General features: G+C 39.4%; 1 protein-coding gene across 3 annotated transcripts in view; it reads right to left on the minus strand.

Moving 5' to 3' along the window:
- The window catches only part of TTC37 (tetratricopeptide repeat domain 37), a 234,110-nt gene that overhangs the window by 146,606 nt on the left and 61,650 nt on the right, over positions 1-25,854 (minus strand). For all 3 annotated transcript variants that reach the window (XM_030193398.1, XM_030193400.1, XM_030193399.1), the window contains exons 10-18: positions 25,151-25,252; positions 23,163-23,302; positions 13,715-13,801; positions 13,526-13,629; positions 11,091-11,217; positions 9,782-9,961; positions 6,019-6,143; positions 4,217-4,470; positions 19-121 (exon numbers count right to left, since the gene is read on the minus strand). In XM_030193398.1, the coding sequence (XP_030049258.1) occupies positions 19-121; positions 4,217-4,470; positions 6,019-6,143; positions 9,782-9,961; positions 11,091-11,217; positions 13,526-13,629; positions 13,715-13,801; positions 23,163-23,302; positions 25,151-25,252 (1,222 nt within the window). The remainder of the gene's footprint in view (positions 1-18; positions 122-4,216; positions 4,471-6,018; positions 6,144-9,781; positions 9,962-11,090; positions 11,218-13,525; positions 13,630-13,714; positions 13,802-23,162; positions 23,303-25,150; positions 25,253-25,854) is intronic.

The raw sequence follows: 25,854 nt of genomic DNA on the forward strand, positions 1-25,854 counted from the left end.
AGTCATGTTAATACCAACCTTGTAAAGAACTCAATTGCTTGTTCTATGTGGTCCACAGCTTTTCCATCCAGGTAATCTGTGAGGGCATTTCTTGCCATCATGAGATAACATTCCCCTAGTCCTAAAAGCAAAACTTTGCTGTTAATACATTTGTGATAAAACTGTAAAGCCCTCAAATGTCATTAAAAAATTATTTTTGAAAACCTTCTACTGCTACTACTACTTATCATTTCTAAAGTGCTACTGGATGTACGCAGCGCTGTACACTTGAACATGAAGAGACAGTCCCTGCTCGACAGAGCTTACAATCTAATTAGGACAGACAAACAGGACAAATAAGAGATAAGGGAATATTGAAGTGAGGATAATAAAATAAGGGTTCTGAACAAGTGAATAAGGGTTAGGAGTTAAAAAAGCATCAAAAAGGTGGACTATTAGTTTAGATTTGAAGACGGCCAGAGATGGAGCTTGACGTACCAGCTCAGGAAGTCTATTCCAGGCATATAGTGCAGCAAGATAAAAGGAACGGGATAAGAGAAAGACTAAGTCTTTGATATGTTTTTGTGAATATTTGGATATATTAGTATATCAAACTGATATAATACATTTGTTTTAGTTTATTAGTTTTAGAAACAACTTGGTGTTTTGAACTTCTCTGAACAAGCCAAGATAAGGTGCACTGTGCTACGATGGAGAAAGAGAATAATCAGTCATTATTACTCTTCACAAAAAAATGTTGACTTCTATGAAAGCATTTTTTGATATACTAAGAGGAGTATTTTCAAAGCACTTTGACTTACAAAGTTGCATGGAGGGGCATAATCGAACGCCGGGCGCCCATCTATAAGGACACCCATCTCTAATGACGGCCCTGTAAAGCGGCGTACCCGACAGTATTATCAAAACAAGATGGGCGGCCATCTTTCGTTTCGATAATACAGTCGGGGCCGGCCAAATCTCAACATTTGGGCCACCCTTAGAGATGGCCGCCATTGGTTTTCGCCGATAATGGAAACTAATGGCGGCCATCTCAAAACCGTCCAAATCCAAGCCATTTGGTCGTGGGAGGAGTCAGCATTTGTAGTGCACTGGTCCCCCTCACATGCCAGGACACCAACCAAGCACCCTAGGGGGCACTGCAGTGGACTTCACAAATTGATCCCAGGTGCATAACTCCCTAACCTTGTGTGCTGAGCCCCCAAAACCCACTACCCACAACTGTACAACACTACCATAGCACTTAAAGGGTAACAGGGGGCACCTAGATGTGGGTACAGTGGGTTTCAGATGGGTTTTGGAGGGCTCCCATTTACCACCACAAGTGTAACAGGTGGGGGGGGGGGGGAATGGGCCTGGGTCCGCCTGCCTGAAGTGCACTGTAGTACCCACTAAAAACTGCTCCAGGGACCTGCATGCTGCTGTGATGGAGCTGGGTATAACATTTGAGGCTGGCATAGAAGCTGGAAAAAAATGTTTTTTAATTTTGTTTTTGGGTGGGAGGGGGTTGGTGACCACTGGGGGAGTAAGGGGAGGTGATCCCCGATTCCCTCTGGTGGTCATCTGGTCAGTTCGGGCACCTTTTCAAGGCTTGGTCGTGAACAAAAAGGGACCAAGTCAAATCGGCCAAATGCTCGTCAGGGCCGGCCTTCTTTTTTCCATTATCGGCCGAGGACAGCCATCTCTTAACCACACCCCGTCCCGCCTTTGGTACACTGCCGACACGCCCCCTTGAACTTTGGCCAGCCCTGGGACGGAAAGCAGTTGAAGCCGGTCAAAATCAGCTTTCGATTATACCGATTTAGCCGCCTTAGGAGAAGGCCACGCCATCTTCCCGATTTGTGTCTGGAAGATGACTGCCCTTCTCCTTCGAAACTAAGCTGGACAGTAACCTATGGAACTTGAGTTTAAGTGCTTTGAGAACATGAGCCCCTAAGTGACAGCAACCATAAAAACAGATAAGAAGGTTTTTCCATTGTGATGATGAATATATAAGCCACCACTTGTTTAGTAGTTGTGATCTGTGCACACGTTTTTCAGTTTTTTTTACATGTGATTGAACATATTTTGATACAAGTTATTGATATAAAACATTCTAGTCTTTTTGTGAAGTAAATTTGTAAAAATAAAACAAAATACAGAAGATCACAAAAAGAGAAACACAAAAAAAGAATATTGCATAAATTTGAGAGAGATGAAGAAAGAAATCAGGATAACAAAAACACAAGCAGAAGAAAAAAATGGAACAGGATGTAAAGCGAGGTCATTCGATTTTTTTTTTTTCAGATATACCGGAAGAAAGAAGGAAGGCCGGAGGTGATATAACTGAAAGATAAAATAACATCTGTTCAGTATTCATGGAAGGAAAACCTGGCAAAAGTCCGCAGATGGTTGACAAAAATACATATAGAGATGGTGTAAATTTCACACTATTCATGGAATAAAGTATTTATTAACAACTTGCAAAACTGAACAGGACACTTTTCTGAATATGTGACAGAGTGTGAGACACTACTGGAAGTTGGTTGGAGAAGTTAAGGACATTATGAAAGCAGAGGTGAACCTGGATCCCAACGTGGTCTATCGAAACTGCTACTAGATGAGCTGCAAATATGTGTTGAAGTGGTGCTTAGAAATGCTATAGCAGCTGCCTGACCAGAAATCACAGAGGTGTGGAGGAAATGTGCTGGCCTTGAAAATACCACTGTTGTGCGGAATTGAGAATATAGATTATATGGCTAAGCTTACGGTGTACAGAAGAGGTAGAATGGAAAAAAAATGAAAACAGGGGATCAAAGTTATATATGACTTGGACTGCTAACAACTAAGTGAACTGCGAGAGGTGGTATTTGATCTAGCTCTTGCTCTATAATTGGGAGAAAGGTGGTTGCGGGGAGGGGGCTTTGCATATTGCTTCCTAAAGGCCTAAGAAGGGTGATTTCTGTACTAGATAAAAAGCGAAGGCACACAGAACTGATTACTACTTTCTTGTTATTTATCAAATGTATATCCCGTCTATCCAATACATATAAGAAAAAGTAAGCAGGCAACAATTTACACTCATAAAAGTTAAAACAAACTAAGACAAAAAAACCCCACTATATATTCTATTATATACTCAATAAAAAATAAGTTACAAATAATAAAGAACAGTTGAGGGCTACCAGCACTTCTAGCAGCTTATCAGGAATTAGGTTTTAACCACTTTTAAATAAGGCTGTTAGAAAAAAAATGTTAGCTATTGTGCTGCTAAAAAAATAATCTTTCTACTAACAGGAAAATCCAAAGTTCATACTCGTTAGAAGCACTGTTACTTTCAAGATGCAGATGCATTCATGAATGGATAAAGCAGCAGTGGTCAATGATTAAAAATTTTAATCGCACAGTTAATCATGCTTAATCACAGGCATGCATTTTGGTCCAAACATCCTTTTGAACAAATGCTCAGCATGGCTGATTATCCTGCAGAACATGTTATTCAATATTTTATTTTATGTTTCAACAATTTTTTATTGAAAACAATACATAATGGCTTCGACAACATGTCTGTCAAACATTACAACAAACAATACATTACTATCATATGCAAACATTAAGTAAGTCATACGCACTGCTTTTAACTTATTTTATTAATTCTGTTATCCTACCCCCCACCAGCTAACCCCGTCCTCTCCCCCCCTACTCCATTACCTCAATATTTTAATGTTGAAATAGTATTGCATTATTTATTTTTTTTTCTCAATTGTTTTAAATAAAAAATTAAAATGGATATACAATATGCGTATGAGACTGCATATGGTCCCATCTGCTTAGTTCTGGAAGCCATACCTTTGGAAGGATATGGATAAAGAAAGGCTATCAAAATGGTGTGGGGGGTCTGCAACAGAAGCCCTATGGCAGCGATTCCCACACTGAGTTCAGTTCACCCAGAAGCCTAGTCTTACAGCGTTTGGCAAAAAAGGAAGTTGCATCATGGGGGGGAGGAGGGATGCTTCCAGGCCAGCAGTGCAGCTATCTGACACTTCATGAAGGGGAGATCTGTTAAGGTAAATGTGGGGGGGGGGGGGGGGGGGGGGGGGGGGGGGGGCAGACTTTAAAAATAAATAAATAAATAAATTCAGGTCAGCGTCAAATTAACCACCCCTAGTTTAAATTTGCAAAATAGTATGCTCAGAAACAGTCAAACTTACTTCAAAAACATAAAACGTTACTGCAATACCTTTCAGGGCAGGCACATAGTGTTCTGACTTCTTTATAATTTGCTGGTATTCCATTACAGCCTCTCTATAGTTTCCCAGGATCTGCTTGATAGCTGCAATCTTAAAAATTCCATATATGGATTCTGGGTTCAGCTCACTGGCTTTTGTGAAGCATTTCAGTGCAGTTGTATAGCCACCTCTGCTCAGGTATGCCTCTCCTAGACACTCCCAGCAGTTGGAATCCTTAGGGTCAGCCCTTAGAGCTGCCTGAAAGCTAAACATTCAAGTCAACAAAAATGGGTCACAAGCAAAAATCAACAAGTAAAAATTGTTAAAATCATATATATATATATATATGCTTTGTAAAGAAGCAGATTCAGAATCCAGTAAAATTATCATCAAGTTACCTGTGCAATGATCAATGAAAATGAAACCAAGGGAAGAACCCTACAGAGGTGGTACCCTAGAGAGGTGGTTCCTAAACCTGGTCCTGGAGGTACCCCAGCCAGTCAAATTTTCAGGATATCCACAATGAATATTCATGAGAAAGATTTGCATGCACTGTCTCCACTATATGCAAACCTCTCTCATGAATATTCATTGTGGATATCCTGAAAACTTGACTGGCTGGGGTGCCTCCAGGACCAGGTTTGGAAACCACTGCCCTAGAGGGTCTAAATGCACTTGAAAATTTTTAAATTGTCAGTTTTTATGCTCTCGTTAGCTTAATTACTCTTACTTCTGCATTAGAATATAAAACCCTAACAAGTATGTGTCTATTTTGCAGTCTGAAAAACCACAGATTGAGAAGTTTCACAGATTTTAACAAAGAGGCTGGGAGATTATCAATTATCAATTGTAATCTTCCTATCACTATCAAGGACTGAAACATTGCAGCCTGGAAGGCAATGCACTGCATGTCCACATTTAAAGTGCTGGGTCTTAAAGCTGAAGAAACATTTTATAGACAGACATCGAGAACAATCAGTTCTTACTACAGCAGAATTTGGGAGACTGGACAGAAAATTAAATATCAGCGACTCATTTCTTTTCCAGAAACTGAACACAAACTGTAGCTGGTCTAATTTTTCTGCTCTCTATATTATGAGCAACAAACACAGAAGAAAACAAACCTCCACACTGGTAAAGCCAAAGCACAAAGACACAGCGAAGGAGACAAGATGGATGATGTCAAGGAATTTCCACTGGACTTGAAAAAGTTCACAGCAAAAGTTCATTAATAAAACCTGGACTCGACACGAGTTGTGTTTCGGCCACTCTGGCCTGCCTCAGGAGTCCCTGTAGGTTATTGCTATAGTAGTGTTTTCTGGAAGAAGACACAATCTTCAAACAATGTGTGTAGCAAAATATAGCTGTGGAACAACAATCTCCTTGACTTGATAGTGCATAGTCAGAACGAGATGTTTTTGCGATGGTGCTCATCTCGTTCTGACACTATAGCAATAACCTACAGGGACTCCTGAGGCAGGCTCGAGTCCAAGTTTTTTTAATAAACTTTTGCTGTAAACCTTTTCAAGTCCAGTGGAACCATCTATATTATGAGGCCAAGTTATGCCACATTATTACTGTTTATTGCAAAGATACATGTCCCTGCTGACAGACAGAGAAGAAAAAGTAAAATAATGTTCTTCAATTTGTTACTAATAAAATAAAGTTCCAAATGGCAAATTAAAATCAGTATGCAGATCTGGCAATTAGTTTTGCAAAACTTGGGGCTGGGAATGACAGAAGGATTCTGTCCATAGAAAGAGGAATGTGATGAAAAAGCAAGTCTTAGACTACGTTGTTAAAAAGACCTTACTCAGCCACAGCTTGTGAGTGTTGATTAGCCCTTAGATAATAAAGTCCACGTCGAAGCCAGGCCCATTTTACTGTTCCAGCACTTGCTCTGCTAATTACTGTAGTTAAGATTGCCAAAGCTGTGTCCTGGCAAAAGATAATTAGATTTATTACTTCTTCCTCAAATCACACTTACATGTCAATACACAGGAAACATTTCAAGCATTTAACTTGTACATTTGTATAGCTCAGATTACATTTCATGAGTTATACCAATGGACCAATATGAATAAGGAACACAAAGACAAAAATTAAATGCATGCAAGCAACTCAATAAAATCTCCCCTTCACATTCTTGCACAAAAAGCAAAGGGTTGGTGAATGGAGCCTAATTATAGGAAAGGAATTCACGTATCTGATAGAAAGGCTATGTACGTGCAAAATATGCAGATCTGCTGAAAAATATATGGACTATTAAAATACGATTGTTTGTGACAAATTTGTATGTTGCCTTACATCCCAATTATTTTCAATATATTTCAATAAGGAAAAAGCTCCTGTTCTGAAGAATGAAATACCTGTCCATACTGACAACTGGACAGACAGAACAGATAATGCTAACTAGTTGATCTTTAAAAAAATAAAGTAATAACAGGCCAAACTGGTGGCTCAGAAGGCAATGTAAAGGATCCCCAGTTTAATCCCCAACTTGGATCTTTCAGCTCAGCTGCAGCAGAAGATGCTGGGATTGCAGCCCTTCCACTTTAAAGGTCATTAATAAGGGTGATACCTGGTCACCAATTTAGGACCAAGTTTACAGCATTCTGAAAGCCACCCTAGCACCTGGCTTCCAGGCTTAAGACCAATCTAAGAATACAGAGAACGCCCATTAAAACAGGAGAAAAATTAATTGAGGGTGCATTGTGCTAGGATCTCAGTGCTAACTCTGTACTAGCTAGAAAAAAAGGCAGAAAGGAGAAGCTACTGAGCTAAATTAAATTACTTCCTTGTTTCACAGTTCTGTTCCTCCCTTCTCAAGTCTTAATCACTTTTTTTACGCCATATTAACTGTACACACATTGTGGCCCATTTACTATTTGTTCAACCTAAAAATATGTTTTATGGCAGAGGTAAACTTGAAAATAACAAATAGCAAGAATTACACATGATCGGCAATCAATTTGGTGTAATAAAATCTCAATGTCCCTGAGGAAGTATGCCCAAAACACCGACCACAGTCAAGATTTGTTATTCCGGATGTGAGCCCTTAAGCCCAGGCCTAGTATAGGATTTTGGCCAAGGCCTAGGGCGGAACAGGCCCTACGCACCACCCCAGCCACCAAACCCTGCACACTCACAACAGCCAACAGGCACCACCAGAAAGTGGGAGATAGAGCATTCAGGCGGGCCTCAAGGCCGATCGGGAACCCACTCACGCAGAGACCAAGCAAGCGGGCCTCACGGCCGACCAGGAACCGAGTCACACTCTGGGAAAGAAGAACGAACCACAAGGGTTCCACATGGAACTGGGCCACAAGCAGCGTACACAGTGCAGAGTAGAGTCACAAAGGAAAGGGAGAGAGGCAGATGCACCTAAAGGTATACAAGGCTGTACCACAAGTGAACAAGAATACAGGAAGCCCCAGAATGAAACACTCTAGGCTTATACAACACAGCACTAAAGGAAAAAGGAAACCAATTATAGGAATACACTCTAGGCTGAACCATTCAGCACACAAGGGAACTAGGCTGTACCTACAGCATACAACAATACAGGGAAAGGGGAAGCCACTCATAGAAACACTCTAGGCTATACCTTACAGCACTCAGGGAAAGGGGAAGCCACTCATAGAAACACTCTAGGCTATACCTTACAGCACTCAGGGAAAAGTGGAAGGAAAACCACCTATAGGAATACACTCTAGGCTGAACCATTCAGCACACAAGGGAACTAAGCTGTACCTACAGCATACAACGATACAGGGAACACACTAGGCTGAATATACAGCACACAAAGGGAAAGGGAGAACTACTTAAGGAATATACAAAGCTGGTCCCACAGCCCCCAAGGGAAAAAGGGAACTGCTAAAGGGAAAAAAACAGGGTAGAGCTACTCAGCAGACAAAGATAGAGTAAGCAAACTTGACACACACAGACCAGAAAAGGAACGCTGCTCCCCGTACACAGGAGACAGCTACAGCAAACAAAGAGAACTCAAACAAACAAACAAGAGCAAAATAAAAGAACAAGGGGAGGCAGAACCACAGGGAGCAGAGCAGAAGCTCAGCACAACAAAGGGAACACCGAGGGAGAGAAAGTTAAACAAACAAACAAACGACTCAAGACACAAGCTTACCCCAGACAGCTCTGCATTAGAGAAGGAGAAAGCAAACCAGGTGTGGGGAGTGAGGCAATCAGGCTCATGCTGGGAGTACCCAGCACACACAGAATAAGCAAGCACGAGGAGAAAGGCTAAACTCCAACATGAACACAAGCGCCCAAGTGCAGGCTGGCTTCAGAAAAGCAATCAGAGCAATCAACACCAAAGCAAAGATTGCAGGGGAAAGGCAGGCTTAAATGGATCAGGCTTCTGACGTCTGCTGGCTCAGCCCCTGACAAGCCAATCAGGAGTGAGTCCCAAACATTCCCCTGTCAATCCAGCAGAATCATAACAAGATTAATGTGACAGTTTGTTATACCTTAAGTGTAAGTTTTTACTGGATGGCCTGTCACTATAAGCAGGTTTTACTTCCCTACCGTTTCTGAAGCTTTTTTTCCTCCTTCCTAATATAATTCCAAATTTCATCTGATCTTTGATAGATTGATGAAATTTTATTTATAATAGTAAATTGATATAAGCCACCTGCCTTGCTTATTTTTGGATTTTTGTTTTAAAGAGGCAAATTTATATCACAGCATAAACAGAGATTTTTAAAACACAAAAGCCAGTACAGTAAAGGACCACATCAGGCACAGGCCTTGTAGAGATCACATGATTCTAAGCTACATGTAAATGAGGTCAAACATATCCAAGATAATCAGCTTGCTGCAAAACTACAAAAGGTAACTGTACCATGAAAGTCAGTGGCCACACAGCAAGTCTTTTGAGACGTCTTTGTATTGGCAAGGTGGTGAGAGGAATCTGTTTGGGGGGGGGGGGGGGGGGTCTTTTCATAGATTTATATTCCTTTCACATAGAAAAATATTCTACTGACATGCTTTTTTTTCATGTGAGTTTTCTTCTTTAGGACTTGGGTTTTTTGGCCATCATCTCCAAGGGCAGGGGAGGGGGTAAGCTTTAGATTCTGCTTGTGGTTTGGTAAAGTTGTTTATTTCTACATAAATAAGCCATCTTATGTTTCTACTTAGTTTTTGTAAGTTTGTTTAAAACTGAACAAATTGAATATCAGACAGTAATCTTGACAGGTCCAGTGGCAGTGATTCCCAGCACAGGTCTTTCGCTTTGCAGGCTGGTCATGGCTGAGGATGCAGTAGAAGGGAAGACAGTTACAATCACTATGCAACTGCAATATTTAGCAGCTGGATGTAGGGCTCATAAATGCAAGGTCTATAGGGATCTCCAGTGCATGACCCACTGGAAAAGGGGTATCACTGCACTGACTGAACTAAATTGGGAAGGAATATTAAATATGGGTAGAGAGTTCCTGGGAAGTTGCAAATGAAGACTAATGGGACCAGATTCTAGCCTTTGCTTCAATTCAGTAGGAAGCCCAAAAGAAGAAAAGAAAAACTATACATAAAAAAATTTTTTTTTGAAATGTTACCATATCTTCGAGTTCTACACTTAGATCCACGGCTGCTGCTCCAGCTGTTTCATCTGCTTCATCCAAATCAAAAGCTTTTTTATAGCAGCCACGAGCTCGAAGCTTGTCCTTCGCTATATCCCTGTAGTAATGACCCAAGTAACAGAAAGCTTTCCCCAGGTACATATCCAATTTTGCAGCCTATAATTAAGTAGAACTTTGTTAGTATGATGCTGTGAGATGTTCTCTCCATTCCTCAGTAACTCTTATGCATCTGTACCTTTTCATAATCACTTCTGAGGTACACTATATCTCCTGAAACCCAAGACACTCCCAGTCAAGTTCGTCTATTCAGAGGCCTAAACTGCCCTTTTGTGGCAATCCCTGCTAACTTCATCTGCTCTCCTTGCTATGCATAGTCTTGCCTTTATATGATGCCATGGGTAGCGTGTGATATAAAAAAATAAAGAGAAAACCAAAAATAGCGAGTTTCACACCAGCCCTGAAAATCAAACGCCTTAATGCATGCCACCTTAACAGACATAGAGGCATATTTTCAAAGCACTTAGACTAACGACGTTTCATAGGTTACTATGGAACTTTGAAACTTACCCCATGATGTTACAGCTAGATATAAAATTCTTAAAAAAAAAAAAAAAGAAGAAGCTAGTTTCATTTCTATTTTTGGTTCTCAAACCCTGTTTTGGGCAAGCTCTAAAACGAAACACTACTGCCCTCACCCATCTTACTCAGGTTCTCAGTGCATGTTTACTTTATTTCAAATTCTGTGTTAAGGACTTGGACCTTCCATACAAGAAGCCACTTATGGATATGACTGCCTTACATTTGGAAGGAAGGTTGCAGCTCCTTGAACTAGTACTTTAGAAGTCCCAATACCACAAACTTATTTATGCTTGTTGAATAACAAACCAGATTATGAAAACTTTAAATATATTAAGTCCACAGGCCAAACCCTGTGAAAGACAAAAACATTTTCATGTCAACCATGTAAAAAAATGACTCACCTTTCCCAATTCCCCCAACTGACAAACATATTTAAAGGCACAGATACAGATAAAGCACAGAGGTCAATCACACAGTTCCTGAAGGTGTTCAGTGTAGAAATTAAACTATAGTCAAGAGTTTACATATAAAATGTAAGCATTGCATAGTACAGATATTTCTGTAGACTAGGAAAAAGTGTTTTCACTTAATTGCACTCACTGTGCTAAATGCTATACTGTATTTGTAGACTCTAGATTGAATCTAACCTGAAAAAGGTTCAATTTTTCCAATATCTGAGTTCTGAAGGCAAATTGCTTTGTAATACCTTCAGAAACTGGGTGAATGCTTTTGATTTCTCTCTTCTCATCTCTTCACCCATGTACCAATAGGTTAACCCCAGGAAGTAACAATAGTCAGCGCTTTCAGGGTTCCTTTCAATAGCATATTGAAAGCTGCAGGGAAAACAAAAGACCAGCACAAACCATGTTTCACTTTCTATTGTTCAAAGTTGACAACTTATACAGAAGCAAATATTTATCTTTATGTAACAGACAGTATAGTGTGTGTGTTTACTGAATGACTATTGTTGCGGAGCACACACGCGGACCACAGTACCCTGAGGCAGGTCCACGAAACGGCGGCCATCGTTGGTCGTGGTCAAGGCGTGAGGAACCCGCACAATGTGACACCTGATTAAGTTAAGTAAAATCTGGTGAAATTCTTGCTATTTCAAGTAAAGTTATTAAATTGACAATAGCACCACAGAGGTTTTCTGGCCGATGATGAAGAAGTCCAGCCCTTGTGCTTTTTTGCTAGGGGCTTCTCAAGGCCTTTCCTCTGTTTAAATTCAGACCTTAGAGTGCTTTATTTCTGAAATCTCCCTACTGTCTAGATTTTAACTATATTAAAAAAAGGGGGACAGACTCCTGTTTAGTTAAAATAGTTTTGTACCTACCTATATATATATATATATATATATATATATATATATATATATATATATATATATATACAGTGGGGGAAATAAGTATTTGATCCCTTGCTGATTTTGTAAGTTTGCCCACTGACAAAGACATGAGCAGCCCATAATTGAAGGGTAGGTTATTGGTAACAGTGAGAGATAGCACATCACAAATTAAATCCGGAAAATCACATTGTGGAAAGTATATGAATTTATTTGCATTCTGCAGAGAGAAATAAGTATTTGATCCCCCACCAACCAGTAAGAGATCTGGCCCCTACAGACCAGGTAGATGCTCCAAATCAACTCGTTACCTGCATGACAGACAGCTGTCGGCAATGGTCACCTGTATGAAAGACACCTGTCCACAGACTCAGTGAATCAGTCAGACTCTAACCTCTACAAAATGGCCAAGAGCAAGGAGCTGTCTAAGGATGTCAGGGACAAGATCATACACCTGCACAAGGCTGGAATGGGCTACAAAACCATCAGTAAGACGCTGGGCGAGAAGGAGACAACTGTTGGTGCCATAGTAAGAAAATGGAAGAAGTACAAAATGACTGTCAATCGACAAAGATCTGGGGCTCCACGCAAAATCTCACCTCGTGGGGTATCCTTGATCATGAGGAAGGTTAGAAATCAGCCTACAACTACAAGGGGGGAACTTGTCAATGATCTCAAGGCAGCTGGGACCACTGTCACCACGAAAACCATTGGTAACACATTACGACATAACGGATTGCAATCCTGCAGTGCCCGCAAGGTCCCCCTGCTCCGGAAGGCACATGTGACGGCCCGTCTGAAGTTTGCCAGTGAACACCTGGATGATGCCGAGAGTGATTGGGAGAAGGTGCTGTGGTCAGATGAGACAAAATTGAGCTCTTTGGCATGAACTCAACTCGCCGTGTTTGGAGGAAGAGAAATGCTGCCTATGACCCAAAGAACACCGTCCCCACTGTCAAGCATGGAGGTGGAAATGTTATGTTTTGGGGGTGTTTCTCTGCTAAGGGCACAGGACTACTTCACCGCATCAATGGGAGAATGGATGGGGCCATGTACCGTACAATTCTGAGTGACAACCTCCTTCCCTCCGCCAGGGCCTTAAAAATGGGTCGTGGCTGGGTCTTCCAGCACGACAATGACCCAAAACATACAGCCAAGGCAACAAAGGAGTGGCTCAGGAAGAAGCACATTAGGGTCATGGAGTGGCCTAGCCAGTCATCAGACCTTAATCCCATTGAAAACTTATGGAGGGAGCTGAAGCTGCGAGTTGCCAAGCGACAGCCCAGAACTCTTAATGATTTAGAGATGATCTGCAAAGAGGAGTGGACCAAAATTCCTCCTGACATGTGTGCAAACCTCATCATCAACTACAGAAGACGTCTGACCGCTGTGCTTGCCAACAAGGGTTTTGCCACCAAGTATTAGGTCTTGTTTGCCAGAGGGATTAAATACTTATTTCCCTCTGCAGAATGCAAATAAATTCATATACTTTCCACAATGTGATTTTCCGGATTTAATTTGTGATGTGCTATCTCTCACTGTTACCAATAACCTACCCTTCAATTATGGGCTGCTCATGTCTTTGTCAGTGGGCAAACTTACAAAATCAGCAAGGGATCAAATACTTATTTCCCCCACTGTACATATATATATATATATATATATATATATATATATACACACACACACACATATACACACACACACACACATATACACACACATATACACAAACCATTTATTTTTTTAATATTCAAGAATATGGCTTTAGTGAAATAAAAATAAAGTACACATACTTCTTTTCAGCCAGTTGATAATTTTTTTGAGTATAGTGAAGCAGTCCCTCCAGTGCATAGGCCTCAGCTAGTTGAGGATGGGAATGAATAAGTTCTTGTGCACTCTACAAAAATCAAGAGACAACTTTTCACAACTACACAATCTTAACTTAGTATATATTGTCAGTTGTATATGAAACTAGCACTCACCTTAGAGGCTTTGTCAAGTAAGCCTTTGTTAAGATAGGCCTGACCCCTTAAGCTCAGCAGCACAGGATCACTACTGATGACTGAAATCTACAAGTTAATGATACAGAAAACAAAATAAGAATTTTTCATGAATTCTACATAAAGACGCAATTTCCAAAACCCATTTTAAATAGCTCATTTCCACATTTAAATAGGCCACCCTCCCTCTGGTGAAAACATTCTCCATGTGGATAAAAACTACACTGAGCAAAGGCATTTCTGGGGGTAAGGATTGGATAGTGATTTAAAACGTGCACTTTTATGTTTCCAAACCTATATTTTTATTTTTGTTACATTTGTACCCTGCGCTTTCCCACTCATGGCAGGCTCAATGCGGCAGGCAATGGAGGGTTAAGTGACTTGCCCAGAGTCACAAGGAGCTGCCTGTGCCGGGAATCGAACTCAGTTCCTCAGTTCCCCAAGACCAAAGTCCACCACCCTAACCACTAGGCCACTCTTCCACTTATTGCTTTGCTTGAAAAAATTACTCCTAGGAAAAATAGGTGTCTTGTGTGTACTTTTTCCTTAGGCAATTTTGAAAGTGAAACGTGTGCCTCATTACAGTTTGAAAACAGATGCAAATTCTGAGTATATAAAGAAACCCATGCACTTTGTAATAATGCAAGAAGCATAAAAGCTGCTCTCTACACAGGTTTCTGCGTGTGCCCTTCTTGCACTGCTTTCCACACTGTCTGATGATATCAGTCCTAGTCATGCACATACAGCATTACAAATATAGATACAAAAAAGACATAATGCTGGAAAATAAGGATCATTTGTAGAAAAACTCAACATACTGCATCCACATCAATCAGGGTTTCACCCGCAGCACTACTAAACAACATTCATTCAGCCTTTGAAAGCAGACAGATTGTTCTAGTTGTATCGTTAGATTTATCGGACGCTTTCAGTCTGGTCAATCACACAATATCGTTGTCTAGACTTAATCTATAGGATTAGCAGGCACAGTTCTGCACTGGTTAGAATTTTTCTTTGTGGTAGAACGTTTGCAGTTTTTTGTAACTTCATCTTGCGTAGAGTGATATGGTAGCTGTGTTAGAACACATAAAGCAAAACATAGAAAATATTTTTATTGGACTAACAATATATTTTTTTTGATTAGCTTTCGAAGGTAACCCTTTTCTGATCAAAAATAAGCAAATGTTGATAAATAACAGTATATATAAGTGAAATGCCAAAGCATTCCAATGACAGTTTCACAGGAAAACGTGGTCATTTATGCCAAAAAGAACTTGGTGTAAATGCCTGCATCCAAATTTCTGCGTGGAGCAGCAAATTCTGCAACCACGTGCATAGAATTAAGAAACGTCAAACTCCTTGGCCTGTTTTCAGATGTGCACGGTAGGATTTACACAGACTACATTATGGAATATGCTTAGCGAGTAGTGTGCATAAATTCCAATTAGTGCCAGTAATTGCTTTTTAACATCCAGTTAGCGGAGCTGATTGGCTAATTAACCAATTAGGTTACTCCTTGAATTCTGCACAGAAATTTCAGTGCCGTAGAATCTGGGGGATAGTATACAGAATATTGAACCAGCACTATAGAAATAGTTGCTTGATCCAAGTTCTCCTCCACCAGACCTCCCAATAACAGGTTATTCCATGGTTTTTGGGTAGATTTATCCAAATTATGATTGCTCAGATTTAATTTTACAACTGTCACAGATTATAGCCTTTTTGAACCTGTCCAGTGCAATTCTCATCAAACTGGATGATCTGAGCATGGTCTTAATAACCCAGCTGCTTGTGGTGATAGTGAAATACCACTTGGTAAGCAAGTCTGCCTGCTGAGAATAACTGAATCTTGTTGCTACCTCTAACCCTATCAAAACTTTGAGATTGATTCTCTTCCCTTCTCAGATGAATTTTGGTTGGACCCAAACTCAGCAGGTGTTGCCCCCAAACAAAGACCAGGTCAAAAGGAACCTAAGGCGTTGCTATGGGACTCCTGTCCTTTTAAGTGCAGAGTTTATTTTCAGTGACAAAATATAAGGAGTCTAGGGTCGAAGTTTGACCTTCAGGACATGTGATGGTGTGGATTTTGAAGGAGTAGGTTTCTCTTCGTGTATTCTTTTATTGTGAACCACCAAGACCATTGCATACTCAGGATTATAAAAGAACCTTTGGCGATATTATCATTTTGATAGTATCTAATCTCCCCCATCAAGTTAAATACAACTTGACCAACCAGAAGGAAGCTGCTGAATTTTTTAATATATAAAATCTGCACTGATCTGAGTAATCAGGTGCAAATCTTTCCCAAATAATACACCTAAATACTTCATAGATGATTGGACCCAATTCAGATTACAAAAGTCAATATGAAAATGGAATGTACAATCATTAAATGGAAGAATTTCAGTCTTGTACCAATTTTTGCAAAAGCCTGAAAAAATAGATGCAGCTAAAGCATTTCTAGATGAATATATTTCCCCGTTTGCAACTTTTAAGTGGGAGAGCAGAAACAACTTCATGATTTATTGAACGAATATGAGACTCTGGAGTCCTAGCACAAAAATAATTGCATTGTATAGTAAAATGTTGGAGCTGAAGTCCAAATTTAACTCTCTGCAGACTTCTAAAGCTGCTTATTATTTACAATTAAAAAAAACAAACAAACAAAACCAGCAATTCTTTGCAAACGCTGATAAACCTTCCACATTATTGGTATGGAAGTTGAAAAAAATAAAAGGGTAAGCAACAGGTGACTAGCAACCACTGGACAGACAGGGGATTAGTCTATAGTTGCTTGCGTATTTAAGTCAAATGTATTTCATTACATTTTTAAAAACAGGAAATAGAAACCAAATACAAAACATACAGTGGGGGAAATAAGTATTTGATCCCTTGCTGATTTTGTAAGTTTGCCCACTGACAAAGACATGAGCAGCCCATAATTGAAGGGTAGGTTATTGGTAACAGTGAGAGATAGCACATCACAAATTAAATCCGGAAAATCACATTGTGGAAAGTATATGAATTTATTTGCATTCTGCAGAGGGAAATAAGTATTTAATCCCTCTGGCAAACAAGACCTAATACTTGGTGGCAAAACCCTTGTTGGCAAGCACAGCGGTCAGACGTCTTCTGTAGTTGATGATGAGGTTTGCACACATGTCAGGAGGAATTTTGGTCCACTCCTCTTTGCAGATCATCTCTAAATCATTAAGAGTTCTGGGCTGTCGCTTGGCAACTCGCAGCTTCAGCTCCCTCCATAAGTTTTCAATGGGATTAAGGTCTGGTGACTGGCTAGGCCACTCCATGACCCTAATGTGCTTCTTCCTGAGCCACTCCTTTGTTGCCTTGGCTGTATGTTTTGGGTCATTGTCGTGCTGGAAGACCCAGCCACGACCCATTTTTAAGGCCCTGGCGGAGGGAAGGAGGTTGTCACTCAGAATTGTACGATACATGGCCCCATCCATTCTCCCATTGATGCGGTGAAGTAGTCCTGTGCCCTTAGCAGAGAAACACCCCCAAAACATAACATTTCCACCTCCATGCTTGACAGTGGGGACGGTGTTCTTTGGGTCATAGGCAGCATTTCTCTTCCTCCAAACACGGCGAGTTGAGTTCATGCCAAAGAGCTCAATTTTTGTCTCATCTGACCACAGCACCTTCTCCAAATCACTCTCGGCATCATCCAGGTGTTCACTGGCAAACTTCAGACGGGCCGTCACATGTGCCTTCCGGAGCAGGGGGACCTTGCGGGCACTGCAGGATTGCAATCCGTTATGTCGTAATGTGTTACCAATGGTTTTCGTGGTGACAGTGGTCCCAGCTGCCTTGAGATCATTGACAAGTTCCCCCCTTGTAGTTGTAGGCTGATTTCTAACCTTCCTCATGATCAAGGATACCCCACGAGGTGAGATTTTGCGTGGAGCCCCAGATCTTTGTCGATTGACAGTCATTTTGTACTTCTTCCATTTTCTTACTATGGCACCAACAGTTGTCTCCTTCTCGCCCAGCGTCTTACTGATGGTTTTGTAGCCCATTCCAGCCTTGTGCAGGTGTATGATCTTGTCCCTGACATCCTTAGACAGCTCCTTGCTCTTGGCCATTTGTAGAGGTTAGAGTCTGACTGATTCACTGAGTCTGTGGACAGGTGTCTTTCATACAGGTGACCATTGCCGACAGCTGTCTGTCATGCAGGTAATGAGTTGATTTGGAGCATCTACCTGGTCTGTAGGGGCCAGATCTCTTACTGGTTGGTGGGGGATCAAATACTTATTTCCCTCTGCAGAATGCAAATAAATTCATATACTTTCCACAATGTGATTTTCCGGATTTAATTTGTGATGTGCTATCTCTCACTGTTACCAATAACCTACCCTTCAATTATGGGCTGCTCATGTCTTTGTCAGTGGGCAAACTTACAAAATCAGCAAGGGATCAAATACTTATTTCCCCCACTGTATAATACATATAACATGCTGATTAAGGAACAATTTCATATTTATATAGAGTACAAAATATACAATAAGGCATCTGTAAACTGAACACCAGTAACGGAAATCCTAGTTGTATAGAAAATTTGCGAGACTTCAGTATTATAATAGTATAGTTAAAGGATATCTTCACTATCTAGTTTGTTTTAATACATTAAAAAAAGTTTAAAATTGGTGCCCAGAAGAGGTAAGATGATATTCCTTTAGGTTATTTCTGCTGTTCTTCTTTCATATGGTAGTATAGAACATATATAGTTCCACCAATGAAATAATGAGTACGTAGGATTTGATTTTCAGTGACGAAAACAGTTTTGATAGCGGTTGCCACCAAGATATCAAACACAATTAGTTGTGTTTTTGATAATTCATCTTGTAAGATTGAAGAATAAAATATAAAAGTACAAAATGATAAAAATGACGTTATTGGTAATATCTGCTTGACAATAGACCAAAAATCAGCACAAAAGAGAGTTAGAGTTCACAATCAAATAGCATGTGCTGGAATGTCGCAGTTGCTGAATGGCATCTCCAACATATAGGAGGTATGTTTTTCTGATGTATGGTGAGCTTTCATTGGTGTCCAGATGGCTTTGTGTATTGTGAAATAGAGTGGCTGCTTAAGAAATTTCCACCCGGAACACCGGACCTGAAACATCATATAATTTGGGATGCTTTCAAAGCTTATATACGAGGTGAAATACTGACCTACACAGCAAGACAAAACAAACTTTAAAAGAAAAAATTCCAACTGTTCCTTGCTTATTGCCCAGGCTTTCACTAATTAAGAAAATATTTAAAGGTAAAGGTCATGGATTTGATATTCTTCCTTTCTGCGGTACAACCAAAGCAGTTTACATTTTTACTATATGCAGGTACTTTCTCTGCCCCTAGTGGGGACAAAGGAGGGTTAAATGACTTGCCCAGGATCACAAGGCGTCACAGTGGGTATCAAACCCAGTTCCCCAGGTTCTCAGCTCATGGTGCTAATGTGTAGAAGTAAGAAGGAAAAATACAGAAAAGCTGAGAAGGCATAACCTTGAAAAGGAATGTGCACATACAATAGTCAGTGGAAAACTGAGCTGTGCAAACACAAGCCTGGTCTGACAGATGAGATTAGAAACAGACAATGTCTGATAGCAGAAATGCTGACTTGTGGTTAAGAAGAAAAAGCAAGGCTAAAGATAAGGGAAAATTAACAGGACACAGACACAGATGTGAGCAATTAGGGTGTACAAAGTTTAAGTAAAGAACAGCCAAAATATTCTGTATATAAGTAAGGACAGAAAAATTGTTAGCAAGCAACTTCATCTCTGTGCTTGATGCATACTTGCTTCCTATGTAACATGATTACATAGCACTGTCATAATAGTGACAGTTGAATAAAAAGAAAAATTTTTACTGTATCTTTTGTATGCTTATTATTATTTTATCCAATTGAACTCACAATTTGAACACTAACCATTAGGCTACTCCTCCACTCAAACTTACTTTTCTCAGCTTTCTTCCTCCCCTGAGGATATACTGAGATGGCTCCAAACGCTAAATCTTCATAGATTTGAGGAGCAGATGAAAGAATTGAACAAACCCTTCACTCTGGCAGAGGTTTAATTAGCCAGCTGAAGGATAACAAACCAATTGACTACGTCTCTGTAAGACTGTTGCTCAATTAGAGATTTTTAACTTAGCTATAAGCGTATAAAAACCTGCCAGATTCCTTTAATGAGGCAACCATTTCTGTAATCCTGAAGAAGGGGGGAAAGCTCTAATTACTGTGCCAATTATCGTCCCATCTCTTTACTGAATTCCGACTAAAATATCTGCTAACATTTTTATATCTTCATTTGAAAAACTGTACCTTGAGCTTAATTCATTATGAACAAACAGAATTCCCCTGCAGATTAATTAATGTTTTAAAACATATGAAGATGGATCCCCCTAATAGTGCTCTTTTCTTCTAGACACAGAAAAAAACAAAACAAAAAAAACTTTTGATACATTGGAATGGAGCTATTTTTTTTGCATGAATTCAATCTGGATTTCAGTCTCTTAACAGTATTCAGATCCTTTAAGCAGCACAGCAAGTCTCCATTAGAGTTGAGGGTATGCGTTCTTTCCCATTTGTATTACCTCAGAGCATATGTCAAAGTTGTCTGCCTTCCCCCTTTTTAATTGCTTTAGCTATGGAAACTCCTGGCTATGTAGAATTACTACAATTAAGATGCATATTTTTCCCAGGTTTTTAAATTAATTTTTCCATTGCATACAAAAGAACTCTGTATTTTACACAATAGCACTTCAACCATCACAATGTTCCAGTTATTTAACCAGCTTCCAATTAGGGTTCCAATTAGGGTGTTTTTTCATCCCACTGCAAAAACTATTTCTGTTTGTATCTGGTATGGCAAAAGACTCAAAGTCAGATAAGAGGGTGGTAATCACCCCTCATGTTAAGGAAGGGTTGGACTTACCTAATGTTGAACGTTATTACTGGAGATGTTTAAAATAATTGAATATGTGGACCTGTCATCATCAAACTAAACACTGAGTGCCTTTGAAGCAACTGCAGACCCGTTTGCATCTTTTGGCAGTCCTCCCTTTTGTGCCTACACTCTCAGGGGAGACCTGTTGTAAAAGAACACTTATTGGAGCTTCTATTTTTGTTTGGAAGACCCTGGCTAAAAAGCTTAAACTTCAAACTACCATCTCACAAAACTTTGTAAAAATGATGTTTTTGGATCTAAAAGGACAACCTAATTAGGTTGGAGGCCCAGTAACATTTTCTAATTTAGTTCATGATGGTATTTTTAAGATTACGTTTACTCTCCAGAGCACTTTTAAACAGTTGAAATGACTTTTCTATGTAAACTGGATCTGAACATAGATTGTTTTCTCCTAGGCTTTGCAGAGAAAGTAGTTTATCAAAGTCCCAAAATACAGAGTAGTGTGGCCTCTTTTTGGAAGTATCGGCAGTTCCACATGTTAATTAAATGGTGGTCTAAAGCTTTGTATATCTCAAATACAAAAAAAATAACATATACCCTGAATAACAAATTGCATAAATGCTTTGACAATTCTCACCCTTTTCATTTTTTCTTCTTTTTTGGCAATTTTTTTTTTATAATATTGAAAAATTTCCAGAGATGGATTAGAGCTACAGTTCCCCAAGACTGCCTATGACATTTATCTCGTAAGTACATACGTACATAAGTATTGCCATACTGGGAAAGACCAAAGGTTCATCAAGCCCAGGATCCTGTTTCCAACAGTGGCCAATCCAGGTCACAAATACCTGGCAAGATCCCAAAAATGTACAAATCATTTTATACTGATTATCCCAGAAATAGTGGATTTTCTCCAAGTCCATTTAATAATGGTCTATGGACTTTTCCTTTAGGAAGCCGTTCAAACTTTTTAAAACTCCGCTAAGCTAATTGCCTTTACCACATTCTCTGGCAACGAATTCCAGAGTTTAATTACATGTTGTGTGAAGAAAATTTTTTTCCGATTCATTTTAAATTTACTACATTGTAGCTTCATCGCATGCCCCCTAGTCCTAGTATTTTTGGAAAGTGTAAACAGACACTTCACATCTACCCATTCAATACCACTCATTATTTTATAGACCTCTATCATATCTCCCCTCAGCCGCCTTTTCTCCAAGCTGAAGAGCCCAAGCTGCTTTAGCCTTTCCTCATGGGGAAGTCATCCCATCCCCTTTATCATTTTCGTCGCCCTTCTCTGCACTTTTTCTAATTCCACTATATCTTTTTTGAGATGTGGCGACCAGAATTGAACACATATTCGAGGTGCGGTCGCACCATGGAGCGATACAAAGGCATTATAACATCCTCATTTTTGTTTTCCATTCCTTTCCTAATAATACCTAACATTCTATTTGCTTTCTTAGCCGCAGCAGCACACTGAGCAGAAGGTTTCAATGTATCATCAACGACGACACCTAGATCCCTTTCTTGGTCCGTGACTCCTAACGTGGAACCTTGCATGACGTAGCTATAATTCATTCCCACATACATCACTTTGCACTTGCTCACATTAAACGTCATCTGCCATTTAGATGCCCAGTCTCCCAGTCTCATAAGGTCCTCTTATAATTTTTCACAATCCTCCCGCAATTTAACGACTTTGAATAACTTTGTGTCATCAGCAAATTTAATTACCTCACTAGTTACTCCCATCTCTAGATCATTTATAAATATGTTAAAAAGCAGCAGTCCCAGCACAGACCCCTGGGGAACCCCACTAACTACACTTCTCCATTGAGAATACTGACCATTTAACCCAACTCTCTGTTTTCTATCTTTTAACCAGTTTTTAATCCACAATAGAACACTACCTCCTATCCCATGACTCTCCAATTTCCTCTGGAGTCTTTCATGAGGTACTTTGTCAAACGCCTTCTGAAACTTCAGATACACAATATCAACCGGCTCACCTTTATCCAAATGTTTGTTCACCCCTTCAAAGAAATGTAGTAGATTGTTACATTTGTACCCCGCGCTTTCCCACTCATGGCAGGCTCAATGCGGCTTACATATACAGGTACTTATTTGTACCTGGGGCAATGGAGGGTTAAGTGACTTGCCCAGAGTCACAAGGACCTGCCCGTGCCTGAAGTGGGAATCAAACTCAGTTCCCCAGGACCAGAATCCACCACCCTAACCACTAGGCCACTCCTCATATGCATGTTGATCTGGTTTTGCCTGCTGTCTAGTAGTACATTGAATATAAATTATGAAGACAGTGCAGTAAATACCTGCCAAAGGTTTGTAAATTCACAAGGCAGCTGCATCACTTTACACAAATTCTACATTGGAAAACTAGAAAGGGAAAGTAAAAAAAAAAAATACGGAAAATATATATATTTTTAATATTTTTAAAATAAAGAAAAACAAAGTGTTCCTTCTAGGGAAAGTGAATACCTGCTCAAGACAATTAATAGCCTCTTCTGCAGAGCTGCCACTCTCAAGTTTGATCAAAGCTTCTGCTTTCAATTGAAGTGCAAGGTTCCTCCGTTGGAGAGCGTCACCAAACGCATTTAATTGTGGTATTGAATGAAGAGCTAGAAAAGAGGTGGAAAGCAAACATTAGATCCTAATCAAATTATTTTTCTAAACCTTTTTTTTTCAATAGAAATATTTTGTATTTCTAAACTACCTTTCCATTTATAGCTCAAGGTGGTTTACCTTTTTTTTCAAATACAAATCCCTTTCTCAAAGAGCTTAAGATCAGGTCCCTGAGGCAACAGGAGATGAAGTAACTTGCTGAAGGTCACAAGAAATATCAGTGGAAAAAGGGGGAACTGAATCCTAGTTTACTGGTTTGCAGTCTAGTCACTATCATAAATGCAAACTTCATAACATTGCAGCTTCTAAAGAAGGTAAGTAAGGCCAGGATGTGATAGGAAAAGTGATCACTAATGATTTTTTATTTATTATAAAGGCTTTATAATGGCCCAAATATTTCTTCATAATGCAGTCAAGCTAATTCTGCATCAGTTCCAGTAGCAAATAATCCTTTAAGCATAAACTGCCACAGCACATTCTTTAAACAGAGAATTCCTTTGAAGGGAAGAAAAAAAACAACTGCCAATTTCTGTGGTTTATTTTACAGCTAAATAGAACACCAAACTGATGACAAAAACATTTTACACGCATATAGTCTTTCTCATAGATGTTTTACAATAAAACACGCTGGCTGGTTCGCTCACAATACCTTTATATGAATGATGACAAACAGTCTGTAAATATAAAATCTCCAAGAAACCGAGTGCTTGTATACTTATTTAAATTACCAGAAGTGAAGGGATATTTCCTACTTAAAAGGTTGAAAGAAATTTCTATATGTGGCATACCAATATCACAGAACTTAGGAACTCAATGATCTACACAAGGTTAAAGAAATTACAAGCACAACAGTCATTTAGTCTGAAAATGATTGTCGGACTTTTACTGCATTGTACCATGGTAACGGAGGTTCCTAATATGATGCAAAAAGTGAGTTTTGATAAATCTTTATGTTCATAATGCCACAGCCCCTGATATAGGCGAAATAAAAGCAATAAAAAAATTACAACATATCACAAATCAAACGCTTAAGATTTCTGCACTTTCTTATGTTAAATGTTCATGGTAGAAGCTGTGTAGAAATAGAAACGACTTGAGGAACTTAAAACCATCTTTAGTAATCTATGCAATATATATATATATATTTTTTTTTTTACTTATAATTGGTGGAAATTTTTGTTAAACATTAAGCCCTGCTCTGATGTAAAAAATATCTTCCCAGTCAAATTAATTTCCTATTGTATTTTTTTTTTAAACACTCAAGGCAGAATCAAATGATATTATGTTTAGACAGTCAGGGGGTCTTTTACTAAAGCTTAGCATGAGTTATCTGCAGCAAGGCCCATAGGAATAAAATGGGCCCTGCTGCAGATAACTCTACTACTACTTATCATTTCTATAGCGCTACTAGATATACGCAGCGCTGTACACTTGAACATGAAGAGACAGTCCCTGCTCGACAGAGCTTATAACTCGTGCTAAGCTTTAGTAAAAGACCCCCTCTATGTATTAGAATTAATTTCTGGACTTCTGAAATCAAACTGCACATGTGAATTATAAACTTACACACCTGCCTAAAGTTAGATGTGGAATATACTTGCACATAAATGAAGGTGTTTGAAAATTCATTAGACAGCTAGCTGACATTGATATCCATCTACCATTCATGCAGCCTTCTATATAAGAAATACAATTTTATACATAGTTTGGACTCTGATGAAACATAAATTACTTTTTCCTGATCTTCCTTCTTCTGACACACATGTAATTTAGTACTCAAGGCTAAGAAGCAATTGTTAAAAACTACTGTTCCTTCCAGACAATGAACTATGGAATTCAAATACCTTGATTGCTGGACAAGATCACATCTTCATACTGATGCATTTTCAGCTGGGCCTGTGCCAAGTAACACCATGCCAATGTACATGTGCTGGTGTGGTGCAACCCTAGGGAAATTCAACACACAAGTATAAGTATAAATACTTATCTGTAATTACTGTTCTTGCATTGCGACACTGATAGGTGGAATGATACATTACATGATTAGGAACATTGTTGTATGCTCTATCACTTTCTGCAAGTTTATTAACTTCTACGTAGCCTTAAAGCCATTGGGATCAAGCATTTCTGCTCCCCTCCAATAGTGATGTGAAAAAATGAAAGCACAACTCATAAAAAGGAAGGTGGGTGGACTGTAAAACTCAGAATGCTAACTTTGCTAAATAAAGTATTCTTTCTTTAAAAAAAAAAAAAAAAAAAGAACAGTAGATTAATAGTACTTTTTGTTAACCAGTAAATTACAATAAACTATTCTGGGTATCTCATTCCAATAGTTACACACATTAAATGCTTACTACAGTAACTATAGATGTACTATGAACAAACCACCAAAATCCACATTACAGTATTACAAAATCACCAGCATTAAACACGGCCTAACATAGGCTCCAATAGGCTCTTCCAGGTCCAGGCCTGCCAGTAGAGAAGCCACTAATTACTGGTAACTACTTAACAGCACTTTCATACTGTGTTCAACATACTGTTAGTA

The sequence above is a fragment of the Microcaecilia unicolor genome, chromosome 2, assembly GCF_901765095.1.
Source record: "Microcaecilia unicolor chromosome 2, aMicUni1.1, whole genome shotgun sequence".
Classification (NCBI taxonomy): domain Eukaryota; kingdom Metazoa; phylum Chordata; class Amphibia; order Gymnophiona; family Siphonopidae; genus Microcaecilia; species Microcaecilia unicolor.